The sequence below is a fragment of the Pseudorca crassidens genome, chromosome 6 (genome assembly GCF_039906515.1).
Source record: "Pseudorca crassidens isolate mPseCra1 chromosome 6, mPseCra1.hap1, whole genome shotgun sequence".
NCBI classification, from domain to species: domain Eukaryota; kingdom Metazoa; phylum Chordata; class Mammalia; order Artiodactyla; family Delphinidae; genus Pseudorca; species Pseudorca crassidens.
The window spans coordinates 124374429-124391017 of record NC_090301.1 but is presented as its reverse complement, the minus strand read 5'-3'; the positions used below and the strand labels follow the sequence as shown (position 1 = coordinate 124391017).

Sequence of the window (16589 nt, the reverse complement as noted above, 5' to 3'; positions counted from 1 at the left end):
AGTTGAGGCACACGGGCTCTCTAGTTGTGGGACGCAGGCTCTGTAGCACACGGGCTCAGTAGTTGCGGCACGTGGGCTTGGTTTCCCCATGGCATGTGGGATCTTAGTTCCCTAATCAGGGATTGACCCTGTGTCCCCTGCATTGGAAGGCAAATTCTCCACCACTGGACCACCAGGGAAGTCCCTCCATAGCTTTACTTGTTGTCTAAGCTTATAACTATGAAGCATTGTTTCTTTTCCTGGAATGTTAGGTCTGTATTCTCTTATTCAACTTGATGTTCTAAAATATCACCAGGACACTGGTTTTCATTGGCAAGTGTTTCGGTTTTTTGTTTTGGTGTTTTTGGCTGCACCATGTGGCTTGTGGAATCTTAGTTCCCCCACCAGGGATTGAACTCATGAGGTTGGCAGTGAAAGCCTGGAGTTCTAACCACTGGACCACCAGGGATTTCCCTCATTGGCAAGTCTTAATATTAAATTTCCTTTGTTGTTCTAGCAGCATTTGTTAAGTTCTGACTGCCTCGAAATGATAAACTAGACTGCATTGCAATGGCAATATGAAAGATTTCTATGAAAATATAAATTTTTTAAAAGATTTTTTATTTATTTATTTTTGGCTGCATCAGGTCTTAGTTGCGGCGTATGGGATCTTTCGTGCAGCTCGCAGGCTCTTCGTTGTCCGCGGGCTTCTCTCTAGTTGTGGCTTGCAGATTTTCTCTCCCTAGTTGTGACGCACAGACTCCAGGGTGTGTGGGCTCTGTAGTTGTGGTGCGCGGGCTCCAGAGTGCATGGGCTCTGTAGTTTGCAGCATGCGGGCTCTAGTTGAGGTTTGCGAGCTCAGTAGTTGTGGCATGAGGGCTTAGTCGCCCTGTGTGGGATCTTAGTTTCCTGACTAGGGATCAAACCCACTTCCCCTGCATTGTAAGGCGGATTCTTTACCACTGGACCACCAGGGAAGTCCTTTTTTTTTACTGGAAAGGGTAATGTTTCAAAAGAATACTTTTACATGAAAACCCAACCTTATCCAGAGTTAACTGTGGTCTCTTTGACAGCTAATGCACTACATCCCATCTAGACAGTGACTGAGCTCCCATGGGTACCTGTCTTCAGTTGTTAAACATTGTTGAATGCCCAAATTGAAGGAAGTTTCCGAGGGACTCTATTTAGAGACTCCATGTCTCCACAAAATATTCCAATCTTTACTACTTGATTACTTTTTTATGAAACATCTTTTTGGGAAAAGGCATTTCTTTATAACCCGACAGTTGTTAAAGGAGAAGGGAAAAGAGCACCACATGTGCAGTTTACTAAGGTAGATGAGAAATTCCAGATTGAGCAGTGATGGATGACTGAGGAGCATGGGGATTCCACAAAAGAATATCCAAGCCTTTAGAGTTCTGCTAATATTAGGCAGCAGACAAGGGATTCTACTCTTATTTTCTCTGTTCCCCCAGAGGAAAGGTAGCTATTGATGCCAGTCTTCATCTTTTGGCCACTTTTTCCTATATAGCAGGTAATTGTAAGATGACTCTGCATCTTTTAGCTATTTATTTATTTTTTATTCTAAACTGTGTATCATGAGGCCTTTGGTTTTGGCCACGTACTGACATTTTAGAGCACCTGTTGTACTTAGTAATACAGTGACTGTGATGGAGTAAGATTAATGATGATTTTTTTTTCAACAGCAGCAAAGAAGAGTCGTGTTGTCTCTGATGCAGATGACTCTGACAGTGATGTTATGTCAGACAAATCAGGCAAAAGAGAGAAGACGATAGCATCTGACAGTGAAGAAGAAGCAGGGAGAGAATTGTCTGATAAGAAAAATGAAGAGAAGGACCTGTTTGGGAGTGATAGTGAGTCAGGGAATGAAGAAGAGTAAGTGGCAGTGTAACCTGAACTTCCCAGGGTTCATACAAGGCGGTAGAGAGGGGTTTGTCTTTCAGGGTTTTTAAACTTGTATTAAAATTCCGTGTTGAGGTGTAATACAATATACCCTGCCTAATTTCATGACCTTGGGGCATTCAGGATTTTAGGTCCTGAACTATTGCTGCATGCTACAACATGGATGAACCTCAAAAATATTATTTTAAGTGAAAGAAGTAAAGAGGACATGTTATCTGATTCCACTTATGTGAGGTTCAAGAACAGGCAAAACTAATCTGTGGTGGTGGAAATCAGAGTGGTGGTTGCCTCTGGGATGTTGATAGGGGGGACTGACTAGAAAGGGCCACAAGGGAACTTTCTGGGGAGATGGAACTGTTCTGTTAGGGTAAGGGTTACGTGAATGTGTCAAAACCCATTGAGATGGACACTTGAGATCTGCATGTTTTACTGTTACTAAATTATACCCTATTAGAAAAATATTTTGATTCCTATGCAAATGAGAAGAAAGCAAATGAAAGTTTTTTATATTTTCTAGAAATCTTATTGCAGACATATTTGGAGAATCTGGTGATGAGGAGGAGGAAGAATTTACAGTAAGTATTAGACGGAAAGATTTCCTCTTTGATTATGCTATGCTTTTTTTGTTTTTATGGCAGTGGGTGTCTAGTAGGAGATTCCAATAAGTAGAAATAAATAGCTATGATGTATCCAGTAGAAAAATCTAGAACAAAGGTATTCAGAAAGTGAAATAAAGGGGTCTACAAAGACATAAAAGGAAAATAACGGGCAAAATTGAATTAAAGGGAGGAAGGAACACATTAAGAGACAATGAAACGCGCTTTATAATGCTAAAGAGAAAGAATCACAGCAGTTACGGAGCTTCTGATGATAGCAATGGCACGTGAGGTAATTTGGACCAGCCCTTCTGCTAAGGACAACTACAGAAGCTAGACAAAATGTTAAAAAAATCTGCTCATCATCATAAGAACTAGGTAACAAAGAATTACTAAGCCAAAAACCAGCAAAAGATAGAAACCTAAAGAGGTAAGCTCACCATTTAGAACTGCTTGTTCTGGGATGTTCGTCTACTCAAGCTGAGAGGCTAAATTTATTTTTGATTGCCTCAAGGCTTAAGAGCGAAAACCGGAAGGTCGGGGCCTGCTGAGGTTAGGGGACCCTGAAAACCCCATGCTCGGGATTGAGACTGCTAGGATTAAGGGTGAACTGGAAGTTAGAATAGCCTTTGCTCAGATTTTAGGCCATCTTTGAGTCATCTAGCAACATAGAGAACCTCAGTCTCAGAAGTTTTTTTGTTTTTTTTTTTTAACATCTTTATTGGAGTATAATTGCTTTACAATGGTGTGTTAGTTTCTGCTTTATAACAAAGTGAATCAGTTATACATATACATATGTTCCCATATCTCTTCCCTCTTCCGTCACCCTCCCTAAGTCTCAGAAGTTTGATTGCAGTGATTCTTAAACCATTGGCTGGCTCTCAGCCACCTGACATATGCAAACAGAAATCCTTTCAGGACAAAAGTAACATCATCACAGACCTCCAGTTATTTCTGTAGTTTTTCAAATACACAGTACACACTTATCTGTAACATTTAAAAAGAAACAATAGTAACAGCAGATAACAGAAATAGACCTAGGGGCTCTAGATATAGGAATTTTAGATATTGCCTTTAATATATATATGTTTAGCAAGGTAAAGGATTGAAAAGTTTCTTAGAGCAAACAGTTTTTTTTTAAATACCTGAAAAAGAACCAAGTAGAAATTCTGGAACTTTGAAAATATAGTAACTGAAATTAAAAACTTGGTGGATGAGTTTAACAACAGATTAGACGTATTTGAAAAGAAAATGAGTGAACTGGAAGGTAAGTTAGAAGGAACTATGTAGAGGGAGTTCCCTGGTGGCACCGTGATTAAGACTCTGCGTTCCCAATGCAGAGAGCCCAGTTTCAATCCCTGGTCAGGGAACTAGATCCCACGTGCATGCCACAACTAAGAGTATGCATGCCACAACTAAGGAACCCACCTGCTGCAACTAAATAAATAAATAAATAGAAGGAACTAAGGAGCCCGCCTGCTGCAACCAGGACCTGCCACAACTAACTAAATAAATAAATAGAAGGAACTATGTAGAATGAAGCATTGATATTAGTGTGGAAAATGTAAAAAATAAAACATAAATTATGCATGAGAAGGTTAACAGAGTGACTTGGAATCCCAGAAGGAGAGGGGAGGAAATGTATATGTATATATATCAGAAACAATATTTAAAGAAATGATTCATAAAGCCATAGAGTCTAGAAGTTCTACAAATTGCAAGCAGGATAAAAACAAAGCAATCTACACTTAAATATTGGGTTGGCCAAAAAGTTCGTTCGGGTTTTTCTGTAACTTTTTTAAAAAAAATTAATCATTATTTACTTCTGGTTGCACTGGGTCCCCACTGCTGCGCACGGGCCCTCTCCCCGTTGCAGCAAGCGGGGACCCCTCTTTGCTGAGACGTGGGGCCTCTCACTGTGGTGGCCTCTCCTGCTGCGGAGCATGGGCTCCAGGCACACGGGCCCCAGCAGCTGCGGCACACAGGACCAGCAGTTGTGGCCTGCGGGCTCCAGAGCGCAGACTTAATAGCTGTGGTGCCCAGGCCCAGCTGCCCCGCGGCACATGGGATCTTCCTGGACCAGGCCCCGTACCCGTGTCCCCCGCACCGGCAGGCGGGCTCCCAACCACTGCACCACCAGAGAAGCCCGTAACTTTTTTTAAAATTAATTAATTTATTTGGCTGGGCCAGGTCTTAGTGGCGGCACGCGGGATCTTTAGTTGTGGTATGCAGGATATTTAGTTGCAGCACGCGGACTCTCAGTTGCGGCATGCATGTGGGATCTAGTTGCCTGACCAGGGATCGAACCCGGGCCCCCTGCATTGGGAGCGTGGAGTCATAACCAGTGGACCACCAGGGAAGTCCCTTTCTGTAACATCTTACGGAAAAACCTGAATGAACTTTTTGGCCAACCCAATACACCACAGGAAAATTGCAAGAAACCAAAGAAAACAGGAAAGTCTTTAAAGCAGCCAAAGGGGAAAAGATATTACATTCAGAGAGGCAACTGTTATTTTAATAGCTAACTTCTCAACAGAAGTAATAGAATCCAATAACTGCAAACTTAAAAGTTCTTTTATATTCAGTAAAAATTCTTTTCAGGAATGAAGATTCCCTGCTTATTTCATCTTACCAAAATGCCAACTGAAGGAAATACTAAAGGCAGAAAGAAAATCTCAGGTGGAAGGTGAAGGATGCAGGAAGGGAAAAAGAGCAACAAAAGCGTGTGGCTAGGTCTAAATGTGTAATGACCATCCAAAACAGTCACGTCTGGTGTGGTTTAAAATGCATATGAAATTAAAACATGACGGCAGTGACAGGTTGGGTGTTTACATGGAATTGAAATGTTCTCAGGTCTTTGCAAATGTATGTAAAAGTACATTAGTAGTCTTTGGTAAGTTAGGATGTGCATTGTAATCTCTAAAAAGACTAATGGAATGTGTAACTTCCAACCTAATAGAGAGAGAAGAATGAAATAATAGAAGCTAGTCAATCCAAAAGAAAGCAAGAAAAGAGAAAAAGAAATATAGAACAGGGGGACATTTAGAAAGTAGTACATAGTAAGATAGCAGATATAAACTTTGATAATATCAGAAATCACACTGAAATATATTAAGTGCTCCAATTAAAGGACAAATTAAAGACTGGATTTTAAAAACCAGCTATATATTAATTTTGAAATTCATCTGAAACAGAAGATAGAGTTGAAAATAAAAGGATGGAAAAAGGTACTCTCTCCGAACACTAGCCAAAAGAAAACTGGTGTAGCTTATATGAATATCAACGACGTAGACTTTAAGGCAAAAACCATTGTTCGAGGTAAAGAGGGTCCCTTTATATTGAAAAAAGGGTTTAAAATTGTACCTAGCCGTGTACCTAGTAATATGACTTTAAATATGTATAAGCAAAACAAAAATTGACAGAACTGCGAAGAGAATGAACAGATCTGTAATCTAAGTGGAATGTAAACAATGGAATAATCAAGACCAAAAAACCAGGAAAGATAGAAAAGAGAAGTGTCTGTTTTTATATAATCCAGATATAAGCCCTTTGGAGATTATAAAAGATAAAAATATCTTCTGTTCAGTGGCTTGCATTTTCAGTTTTTAAATGGAGTCTTTGATGAGCAAAAGTTCTTAATTTTAGTGTAAATCAACTTTACCAGTCTTTTCGTTTATGTTGAAAGTTTTTTGAATTGTAAGAAATTTTTGCCTATCCCCAAGGTTATAAAAATATTTTCCTGAGTTATTCTTTCGAAGCTTGATTATTTTATCTTTTTCATTCAGTTATATTGTCCACCTGGAATGGGCTTTTGTGTGCAGTATATATGAGATAGTCAAGATTTCCGCCCCCCGTTTGTAGTATCTAGTTGAACCAGACTATCCTTTTCCACTATTCTGCCACCTTTGTCATAAATCGAGTATGTATATATTTTCTAATCTGTTTCTGAAGTATCTTTTCTGTTCCATTGGTCTATCCTTGCACCATTAATGCATAACCCTTGATATTTGGTTATTTATGTCCTTTAAGGTTGTTATTCTCTAAGATTGTCTTGGCTTTTCTTGGTTCTTTGTATTTCCATATAAAATTTAAATCAAGCTTTTGCAAAATGTACAAACTATAGACAACATTTTCTGAATGCAATGAAATTAAAAATTAGTAACAAAATTAGCACATAAAAGCACCCTTGCCACCCCAAAATTTAAAACTTACTTGTTAAATAGTTCTTGTGTTAAAAAAAAAGTCAGTACTTTCATTACTAAAGCAAGAGAGGATGAAAGTAGATGAATTTAGAGTCTAATTCAAGATGGTAGAAAAATAGTAAATAAACCTAAAGAAAATAGAAAAGAATTCATTCAACAAATATTCGAGAGCTTGTATGCCAGAGATTGTTTGGACATTGCCCTCATGGGGCTTATACTCAGTTAAGCAACATTTTACAAGCATAAGATATGTTTCTCTAGTGTGGAGAGTGGACATCAACTTGATTATGGATTCAGTTCAGTGTAGAAAACAGCATACTAGGGGAACCATTGGGGAGGCCTTTCTAAGTATAACATGAAAGTTGGAAGCTACAAAGAAAAGACTGACCATTTAAATTACATAAAAAATTAAAAATTATACCCAGAAAACATTACCATAAACAAAATCAAACTGTACAGATGTCAGGATTGTGCAGTTCCCGTCATGTAGCAAGGTCTAATTTCCCTAATTTTTAAAGAGATTTTCCATACCAATAAGACAAAGATCCAATGGAAAACTGGCCATAGGATATTGAGAGTTCACAGAGAAATAGCAACAGATGGCTTTGAAACATGAGAAATGCCCAGCTTTACTCATAATAAGAGGATGCAAAGGAAGCTACAGAGATGCCTTTTGTTTTTTTCAGTCCAGAGATTGCAAATATTAATGCTTGATAACCTGCCGTAGTAGTGGGAAGGTGAGGAAACAGGTGAATTTGTGCTTTCCTGGAAGGAGAGTTAATTTGGTGTAACCTCTATAGAAGACAGTTTGCAGATGTTTCTCAAAATTTCAAATACACATACCTAAATATCATCAGGGAAATTTCGTTTAAATTATGGTTGCAGTTATTTGGTGAAATCATCTAAAGCCTTAAAAATGAAGAAGGAGACAAGAAAACTAGTAACACTAAGGGCTAGGGTGGGAGGGAGGTTTTTTTGCTATATGTCTTTTGATATCTTCTTAATCTTTATTCTTTATGAATGTATTACTTTAAAGATGCAAAAAATTAAGAGCAGTTACATAGAAGAGAGTCTGTAATGAGGTTGCGGTAACTCCAGCTAACTTACCCTTCCTTTAGGGTTTTAACCAAGAAGATTTGGAAGAAGAAAAAAGTGAAACACAGGTAAAAGAAGCAGAAGATTCAGATTCTGATGATAACATAAAGAGAGGAAAACAGTAAGTTTGTTTTATTTTTTAAAAAAGGACTTTATTAAAGAGAACTTTAAAAATGAAGGTAGAGACTAACGAACTTTGTTTTTCTTATTTTGGTTCCTGATTAAGTGTAGGAAAGAATCTTCCATTTTTGTTCTCCCATCTACTTCTCTGTATACAGTGCTGTCCAAAAATTATTTGCTGCTGTTATTTTTCTGTCATTTGCCCTGTGCTCAGCTGTCTTAATTTGTGGGACTATATGGTTGCCAGGCTTTTAATTTATATCTCACCAAGTAAGTTCTTCTGAAAAATAACCTAATAAAAACTTTTTTTTTTGAGAGAGAGAGAAAGCTGATTTGGGGGTCCCGGGGGGATGTTTTAGATACAAAATATTCCTTGATTGTATTTCACATAGTTTTGTTGAGATGGTTGGAATCTATGTTCAGAAGAATCTAGTGTCATGAAAGGTGACAAACATAGAATGATTTGTTAGTTACTGTTTATAAAGATGATGCTTTAATTCCTAGTGACATGCAAGAATTAAGCTGAATGAGTTTGGCGGTACCTTTGGAAATTAAATTATAAACCATATCATCTTATTTATATGATAGAGGCAGAGAGCATATTAGCTCCTCGTTAAGTGTAAAGATTCAGATGAAAGCTACAAAGTCTTTTTGAGGCTCTTAGCAGATTTGTAGATCTCCATCTTCATCTCAGTCACATTATGTTTGGAGAGTTATACTTCTTATCACTAAAAAACAGCGGGGTTTTTTCCCCTACTTATTCTGTATAAGACAAAAATATTCAGATAATTGAAAACCACTCTTTCCCCCCGCAGAAAGGCAATGCAACTAAAACTGAACCATGGAGTGGCAGGCAAAACTTGAAATTTGAAATGTTCTTTTTCAGGCTAACACATGTAAGCGTGAACATAGTGTATGAAGGTGTAGGGCTATTAGTATTTAATGTGTAACCGTTGGGAAGTTGAGCATAAAATTTATGATCACTTGTTCTTTTAAAAGCAATTTTTAAAGTACTTGCACTTTAAAAGAAAGTAGCACTTCACTGAGTTAGAATTAAGAAAGTTGGTGGTTCTTAACTGTCATAAAAGAAAATGTATATTTAAAAGGGAATTTATATTTCACTTAATTTTGGGTTACTGCTTAGCATGGACTTTCTGTCGGACTTTGAGATGATGTTACAGCGGAAAAAGAGCATGAGTGGCAAGCGCAGGCGTAACCGTGATGGTGGTACTTTTATTAGTGATGCCGACGACGTTGTGAGCGCCATGATTGTCAAGATGAATGAAGCTGCTGAGGTGAGATAGGTCACTTCTAGCTTCATCTTTCTTTCTCCCACATAATTGATTATGTGGCCTTTTTTGTTTTGTTTGTTTGCGAGGCATGTGGGATCTTAGTTCCCAGACCAGGGATCGTACCTGCGTCCCCTGCATTGGAAGCATGGAGTCTTAACTGCTCGACTGCCAAGGAAGTCCCTGTTTTGTTTTGTTGTTTTCGCCATGCAGCTTATGAGATCTTAGTTCCCCTACCAGCGATTGATCCCAGACCCTTGGCAGTGAATGTGCAGAATCTTAACTATTGGACCACCAGGGAATTCCGGCCATTTTGTTTTTTTACACTTAATCCTTGCTTAAACTACATTAAAAATACTTTGTTTTTTTTTATAATAAGCATTTACTGTTCTAAATTTTAAGCATGGAAATAATTTTATTTATTTATTTTTTTTGCGGTACGCGGGCCTCTCACTGTTGTGGCGTCTCCCGTCGCGGAGCACAGGCTCCGGACACGCAGGCTTAGCAACCATGGCTCACGGGCCCAGCCGCTCCGCGGCATGTGGGATCTTCCCGGACCGGGGCACGAACCCATGTGCCCTGCATCGGCAGGCGGACTCTCAACCACTGCGCTACCAGGGAAGCCCCAATAATTTTAACTTTTAAGTAGTGTGTTTTAGGAAAAAAGTGAAAAGACTAAGTATTAAGTAAAATGGGCCTTTTTAGCTGAATTGGTTTGCTGGTTTTATGGGGGAGTGATCTTGTTCTCAGGTTCTGCTAGTTTACCACAAAGTGATGTTTCTTCACATACAAAAAATTATAAACTCATATTTATTATGTTATAAACCTGTGTCATTCTTTTGTCTCTGATCAAATGATTGCATTTAACTCACTGCATTTAAAAATTCTGCTCAAATTGTAAAAATTGCCCAAGTATTATGTTTAAAAACAAGTCCTGCTCTTTTAGAGACACTTGCTGAAGTATTTATAATCCAATGACGTGTGTCTAGGATTTGTTGCAAAATTATTCAAGTGTGAAGGGAAAAGTAGCTAGAGAGATAGCTAAATAAGACTGGCCATGTGTGTTTAATTGTTGAAATGTACATGACAGGAGTGTATTATTTTGTTTTGTATGTCTGTAGAATTTAAAATTTTCTATAATTAAAAAAGTAGGGGGAATTCCCTGGTCACCCAGTGGTTAGGACTCTGCGCTCTCATTGCCGAGGGCCCGGGCTCGATCCCTGGTTGGGGAACTAAGATCCCATAAGCTGTGTGGTCTGACAAAAAAAAAAAAAAAAAACTAGGGAAAAAATACCCAAGCAAATACTAAAACTCTTCTTTAATAACGTATTCTTTTATCTTTCTTACAGGCCCCATAGCTGCAAAATTATTCTTGATGATAAACCAAATTTTTCCATGTATAATTTGTACCTTGAATGAACTCTGAAAACTTGATAGTTATGCCAGTATTTTAAATTAAAATTGTTCCTCTCGATTTGTAGTTGTTAAAACTAGTTATTCTAATAGTTTTGTGGGTTTTGGCTCTGCAGAAAGTCTATTCTTTATGTAATTATTCTTTCTTGTAGGAAAAACTGTAGTGTCTCGGAGAAATTGCTGCTTTATTATATTTAAAGTTTAGAATTATAGTGGTTATAATTCACTATTAACAATTGCCCTTTTTTTTTTTTCAATCTTTTTCTTCCTGGATAGGAAGACAGACAGTTGAATAATCAAAAAAAGCCAGCACTGAAAAAATTAACATTATTACCTACTGTGGTCATGCACCTTAAGAAGTAAGTATTCTGTTTCCTTGGAAAAGTGTTTCCATTTATTTATTTATTTATTGACTACATTGGGTCTTCTTTGCTGCACGCGGGCTTTCTCTAGTTGCAGCGAGCAGGGTCTGCTCTTCATTGCGGTGTGCTTGCTTCTCATTGCCGTGACTTCTCTTGTTGCGGAGCACGGGCTGTAGGTGTGCAGGCTTTAGTAGTGGCTTGCGGGCTCTAGAGCCCAGGCTCAGTAGTTGTGGCACACGGGCTTAGCTGCTCCACAGCATGTGGGATCTTCCCGGACCAGGGATCAAACCCGTGTCCTCTGCATTGGCAGGCGGATTCTTAACCACTGTGCCACCATGGAAGTCCGAAAAAGTGTTCCCTTTTAATGGAATGATATTCAAGCTATGTACTAGTATTCTAGAGAGATTAAAGAATGATTGCCTTCTGTCAACCTACAGAAAAATAATAATGAATAGAATTTCCTAGATTATTACTTCATCGCAAATTTTTCTTACACTTTGATGCATGATGCAAACAGAACAAATAGCAAACTGATATTAATGAAAGAAAAACTTGGAAACCACTTATTTTGTTCTTTATAGACTGTTTAGAGTCTGGTAAAATTGCATCTTTTTTCCCAATGTGATTGAGAACAGAGCAAAAATGCTGGGAGACTACTTGAAGCACATATTGAATAAGACTCATGTGTCCTGTTATATCATGAATTATGTCACTGGTCCTTCTGCAGGTTCTTTTCATTGGTTTGCTCACATTCCTGAGCAACTTTGATTTCTCCTTGAACTCAGCAGTAGCCTTCTTTTGATGGCTAAAGAAGTGCATTAGTACACCAATGAGCCAGCCATATGGTCTAGGACTTTCTACTAGAAGATTGCTACCTCTATCCCAACAGAAAAAATTATCTGTGCCAGATTTCATGTATATAATGTCATGTTCCCTGTTACCATAATTGATTCTAGTACATAAAATGGAATTTGAATAGTATCAGTATTCATTGGGATTTTTTTTCTGCTAGGAGAATGGTATTCTCCCTGGTGTCCTGCAAAGAATAGCACAATTCTGGGTTCTGTCTTGCTTGAAACAGTTTGAGGATCACTATTCTCATAGATAAAACATTTTTTTTTCTTAGCTGTAATAATTAAAGCTCATTATTCTTACAGTCTGTACCATTCATATCAGCATTACCTTTTGCAATTTGGTGGGTTTTTTTTCCTTTAACACATCATCTTTACCTATCAAGTCTGTTTGTTTCTTGAAAATAGGAACTAAATTTCATATTGGCTGTTGAAGTCTATGAATAGGTGCTCAGTGAATAATGTATATGAGTCAGTTTTTAAAAGCAGTTTTTGGAAACATCACTAAATCTGTAAGAAAATCCAAAGGAAGCTACAATAGAAACAACATTCATAGACTTGACTTTTTTTTTTTTAATTCTTCCTCTTATTACAGGCAGGACCTTAAAGAAACATTTATTGACAGTGGTGTGATGTCTGCCATCAAAGAATGGCTCTCCCCTCTACCAGATAGGAGTTTGCCGGCACTAAAGATTCGAGAAGAGCTGTTGAAGATTCTGCAAGAGGTCAGAGGCAGATAATCTGACTTGTTTGCTCTTCATTAGTTATCCACTGTGGTTTGTATTATCATAACCTCTGTATTTTGCCATATATTTGTATAGTCTCTCTGCCACAGCCTATCAGAAGAGGAGTTTTATTAGGTGTGTTTATTAGGAACATACCAAATAAAATGAGCATAAAAGGTAGGCCTTTGGGCTTCCCTGGTGGCGCAGTGGTTGAGAGTCCGCCTGCCAATGCAGGGGACACGGGTTTGTGCCCCAGTCCGGGAAGATCCCACATGCCGTGGAGCAGTTGGGCCCGTGAGCCATGGCCACTGAGCCTGGGCATCCAGAGCCTGTGCTCTGCAACGGGAGAGGCCACAACAGTGAGAGGCCCACGTACCGCAAGAAAAAAAAAAAAAAAAAGGAAGGCCTTTTAAAACTTCGTGTGACTGTGGTATTGAAGGAAAAAAGATCTTGGAGTAGCTCTGGTTTATCTGAGAAGAGTAGTATAGTAGTGGGCATGTTGTAGGGAGGCACTTGAAGTCGAAAGAGCACCAGCTTCAGCATCAGATAAGCATGCATTTGAATCTTGATCTGGGCCACCTTTATGTGGCTGAGACACCTTGGGCAAGCTACTTAACTTCTGAAGGAATTCCCGAGGAACCTGCTACGTGCCAGGTGTTTTTTAAATATATAGGTTTATTTATTCCTCACAACAAACCTGCAAGGTAGGTGTATTATCTCCATTTTACAGATGAGGAAATTAAGACTCAGAGAAGTTAAATGACTTGTCCAAGGTCACATAGCTAGCAGATGGCTGTGGTTGGGTTCAGACTTAGGTCTGTTTGGTTCAGAGGCCTGAGAGGACCCTTGATTTATTAAGCTGCTAACCTCTGAGGATGCTTAGTTCACACTTTCTCACACTGTTAAGTTTTACTTCAACTCAGTGGTAGTACTGAACTCTCAACTACTGATGTAAACACAAAGTATCTTTGTGTTCAGTGTCCATAGATCCTTGAAAATATAACTTTTTTGTTATTTGTTCTGTTGTGAATGAACCAGGTCTTGCAGGCCCGCTAGAGTAGATTGGCAGGACTCCCAGCTTCAGAATGATTAATATGTATGTCTGTGTTTATGTTCCCCAGCTACCTAGTGTGAGCCAGGAGACCCTGAAGCATAGTGGGATTGGACGAGCAGTGATGTATCTTTATAAACACCCCAAGGAATCAAGGTCCAACAAGGACATGGCAGGGAAATTAATCAGTATGTACATTTTACTTTTTGTTTGGTGTGTTTATGTATATACAGAGACGTGTATATATAAAAGCTAACTATATTTTTACCAATTTTCATTTAAAATGAGTCAATGAAATGGAGTAGGAAAATTTTTTGATACCTTCTTGTAGGTACTAAGCTTTTTTCCCTTAGACTTAAAATGCTTCTCAGTATATTTAAGTATGCTATCCAGTATATAACAAGTAAAATGATGCATTTTCTAATCATGGATCAGGAGCACGTAGAGAGAGAGGGATTAGAATGTCGGCCCTGGAGTCGGTCATACCTGGGTTCAAATCCTAGATTTACCACCTACCTTACTGCATATCCTTGGGCTAGTGATTTAAGCTCTAAGCCTTGGTTTCCTCCTCTGTGAAACAGAGAATTATGTGTTTAGTTTGGGTTGTCTTAAAGAATAAGTGAGAAGGTGTATGTAAAGCATGGTGCCTAGAATACAGTAAGTCTTCAAGAAATGTTAGCCACTGCTGCTGCTGTTGTCATTTTTATAATGGTCTCCAAAGCCTTTGTGTGTTATTACTTAATGATAACAGCGAAATCCAGAGGAATCTAACTGAAGTTCATTTACTCAGTTGCCATATTGTTTATGAACACCACATGCGTCTTCATCATCCTCCTTAACTCTTCCTGTGCTTTGTGTTGGAAAGAAATTTTTAAACTTCAACACTAATTTGAAATAGTAACTACTTTTGTATCTGAATACAGTAGTTATTTTTCTGTTGAATGTTTAAGACTATCAAAAGCCTTTCGAGAAATTTAATTTTTTTTATAAACTAGAGAAGTATTATATCTTCGATCTTATTAATAATCTGTAGTTTATTGCCTATTAAACAATAAGCATTTGATGCTTTGATGCAGTGGTTCTCGACGTTATTTTTGCCCTAGGCAAGAGAGAAGCAAACTGTTCCCACTGGTACCTGTCATGTACTACAGGTGATTCTGAATCCAGGGTTGGGGACAGCCGGTCAGTTTTTAAAGAGATATAGACTCCCCTGAGACTCCTTGCTTCTTAGTTTGACAACACCTGTGTTCTGTCTGTAAAGGTCCTTTCTTGTTTTGATACAATGCAGTGATAAGAACAAAGACATCAGCTGGCACCTTTGGACTTTTACTGGCTAAACAGTGCACATGTAGTACTTTTTTGTGTGATCACCTTAGGAGCTTTCTTAGACTTAATGAAGTACAGACCCTGCATCTGCTCTATCAAAATGTAATTTTTAAAGATTTAGACCATTTTGACAAGTAATAAGGGAGTTGTTTTTGGCTAGAGTAAGAAAGTAGAGGAATTTCAAGACTTTCTGTTTTCAGTATTTGTAAATGATGTGACCAACAAGGGGTTAATATCCAAAATATACAAACAGCTCATGCAATTCAATATCAAAAAAAAAAAAACCATTAAAAAAAATGGGCAGAGGACCTAAATAGACATTTCTCCAAAGAAGATATTCAGATGGCCAACAGGCACATGAAAAGATGCTCAACATTGCTAATTATGAGAGAAATGAAAATCAAAACCACAGTGAGGTTTCACCTCACACCAGTCAGAATGGCCATCATCAATAAGTCTGCAACTAATAAATGCTGGAGAGGGTGTAGAGAAAAGGGAACCCTTCTACATAATTGGTGGGAATGTAAATTGGTGCAGCCACTATGGAAAACAATATGGAAGTTCCTTAAAAAACTAAAAGTGGAACTTTCATACTATCCAGCAATTCCACTCCTGGATATATATCCAGAAAAAAAATGAAAACTCTAATTCAAAAAGGTACATGTATCCCAATGTTCATAGCAGCATTATTTATGATAGCCAAGACATGGAAGCAATCCAAATGCCCATCAACAGACAGTTGGCTTAATAAGATGTGGTGCATGTATACAACGGAATACTACTGAGCCATAAAAAGAATGAAATATTGCCATTTGCAGCAACATGATGGACCTAGAGAATATTGTGCTTAGTGAAATATATATTCCACATATAAGTGATATCATATAGTACTTGTCAGACAAAGACAAGTACTATATGATATCACTTATATGTGGAATCTAGAAAATAATACAAATGAATCTGTATACAAAACAGAAACAGACATACAGACATAGAAAACAAACTTACGGTTATCAAAGGGGAGAGAGAAGCGGGGAGGAACAAATTAGGAGTATGGGATTAGCAGATACAAAATATTATATGTGAAATAGATAAGCAATAAAGATACACTGTATAGCACAGGGGATAATAACCTATAATGGAAAAAGCATCTGCCAAAAAAAGAATCACGGGCTTCCCTGGTGGCGCGGTGGTTGAGAGTCCGCCTGTCGATGCAGGGGACGCGGGTTCGTGCCCTGGTCCGGGAAGATCCCACATGCCGCGGAGCGGCTAGGCCCGTGAGCCATGGCCGCTGAGCCTGCGCATCCAGAGCCTGTGCTCCGCAAGGGGCGAGGCCACAACAGTGAGAGAGAGGCCTGCGTACTGCAAAAAAAAAAAAAAAAAAAAAAAAATCACTATGCTGTACACCTGAAACTAAATATTGTAAATCAACCATACTTCAATTTAAAAAAAAAAAAAGATTTTCTGTTTTCAGGAGACTAAATTTAGAAATTAAACTGTCTTTATGAAATAACACAGCTAGTTGATGACCTTCAAAGTGAGTTAGATGTTACTTTCTTTAAGCCTCTGTGGTGATTACAGGTTTAAGTGATCTTTTTATATTGAATTTTCTGAATCAGCTGGAGCTAGTTGTGATGCTGGTATCATGCTGTGTTTA

The 16589-nt window shown here is 38.3% G+C and overlaps 1 protein-coding gene across 9 annotated transcripts in view; it reads left to right on the top strand.

The window, feature by feature from the left end:
- IWS1 (interacts with SUPT6H, CTD assembly factor 1) overlaps positions 1-16589 on the top strand; it is a 66164-nt gene that overhangs the window by 22211 nt on the left and 27364 nt on the right. For 7 of the 9 annotated variants that reach the window (XR_010944500.1, XR_010944499.1, XM_067742256.1 and 4 more), the window contains exons 4-10: positions 1686-1875; positions 2420-2477; positions 7819-7916; positions 9060-9210; positions 10894-10976; positions 12426-12555; positions 13677-13794. Coding sequence is in view for 6 of the 9 variants with exons in the window: in XM_067742256.1 (XP_067598357.1) it covers positions 1686-1875; positions 2420-2477; positions 7819-7916; positions 9060-9210; positions 10894-10976; positions 12426-12555; positions 13677-13794 (828 nt within the window). In the remaining 3 variants the exon portion in view is untranslated. The remainder of the gene's footprint in view (positions 1-1685; positions 1876-2419; positions 2478-7818; positions 7917-9059; positions 9211-10893; positions 10977-12425; positions 12556-13676; positions 13795-16589) is intronic. The other 2 variants (XM_067742254.1, XR_010944501.1) reach the window with 2 other exon arrangements.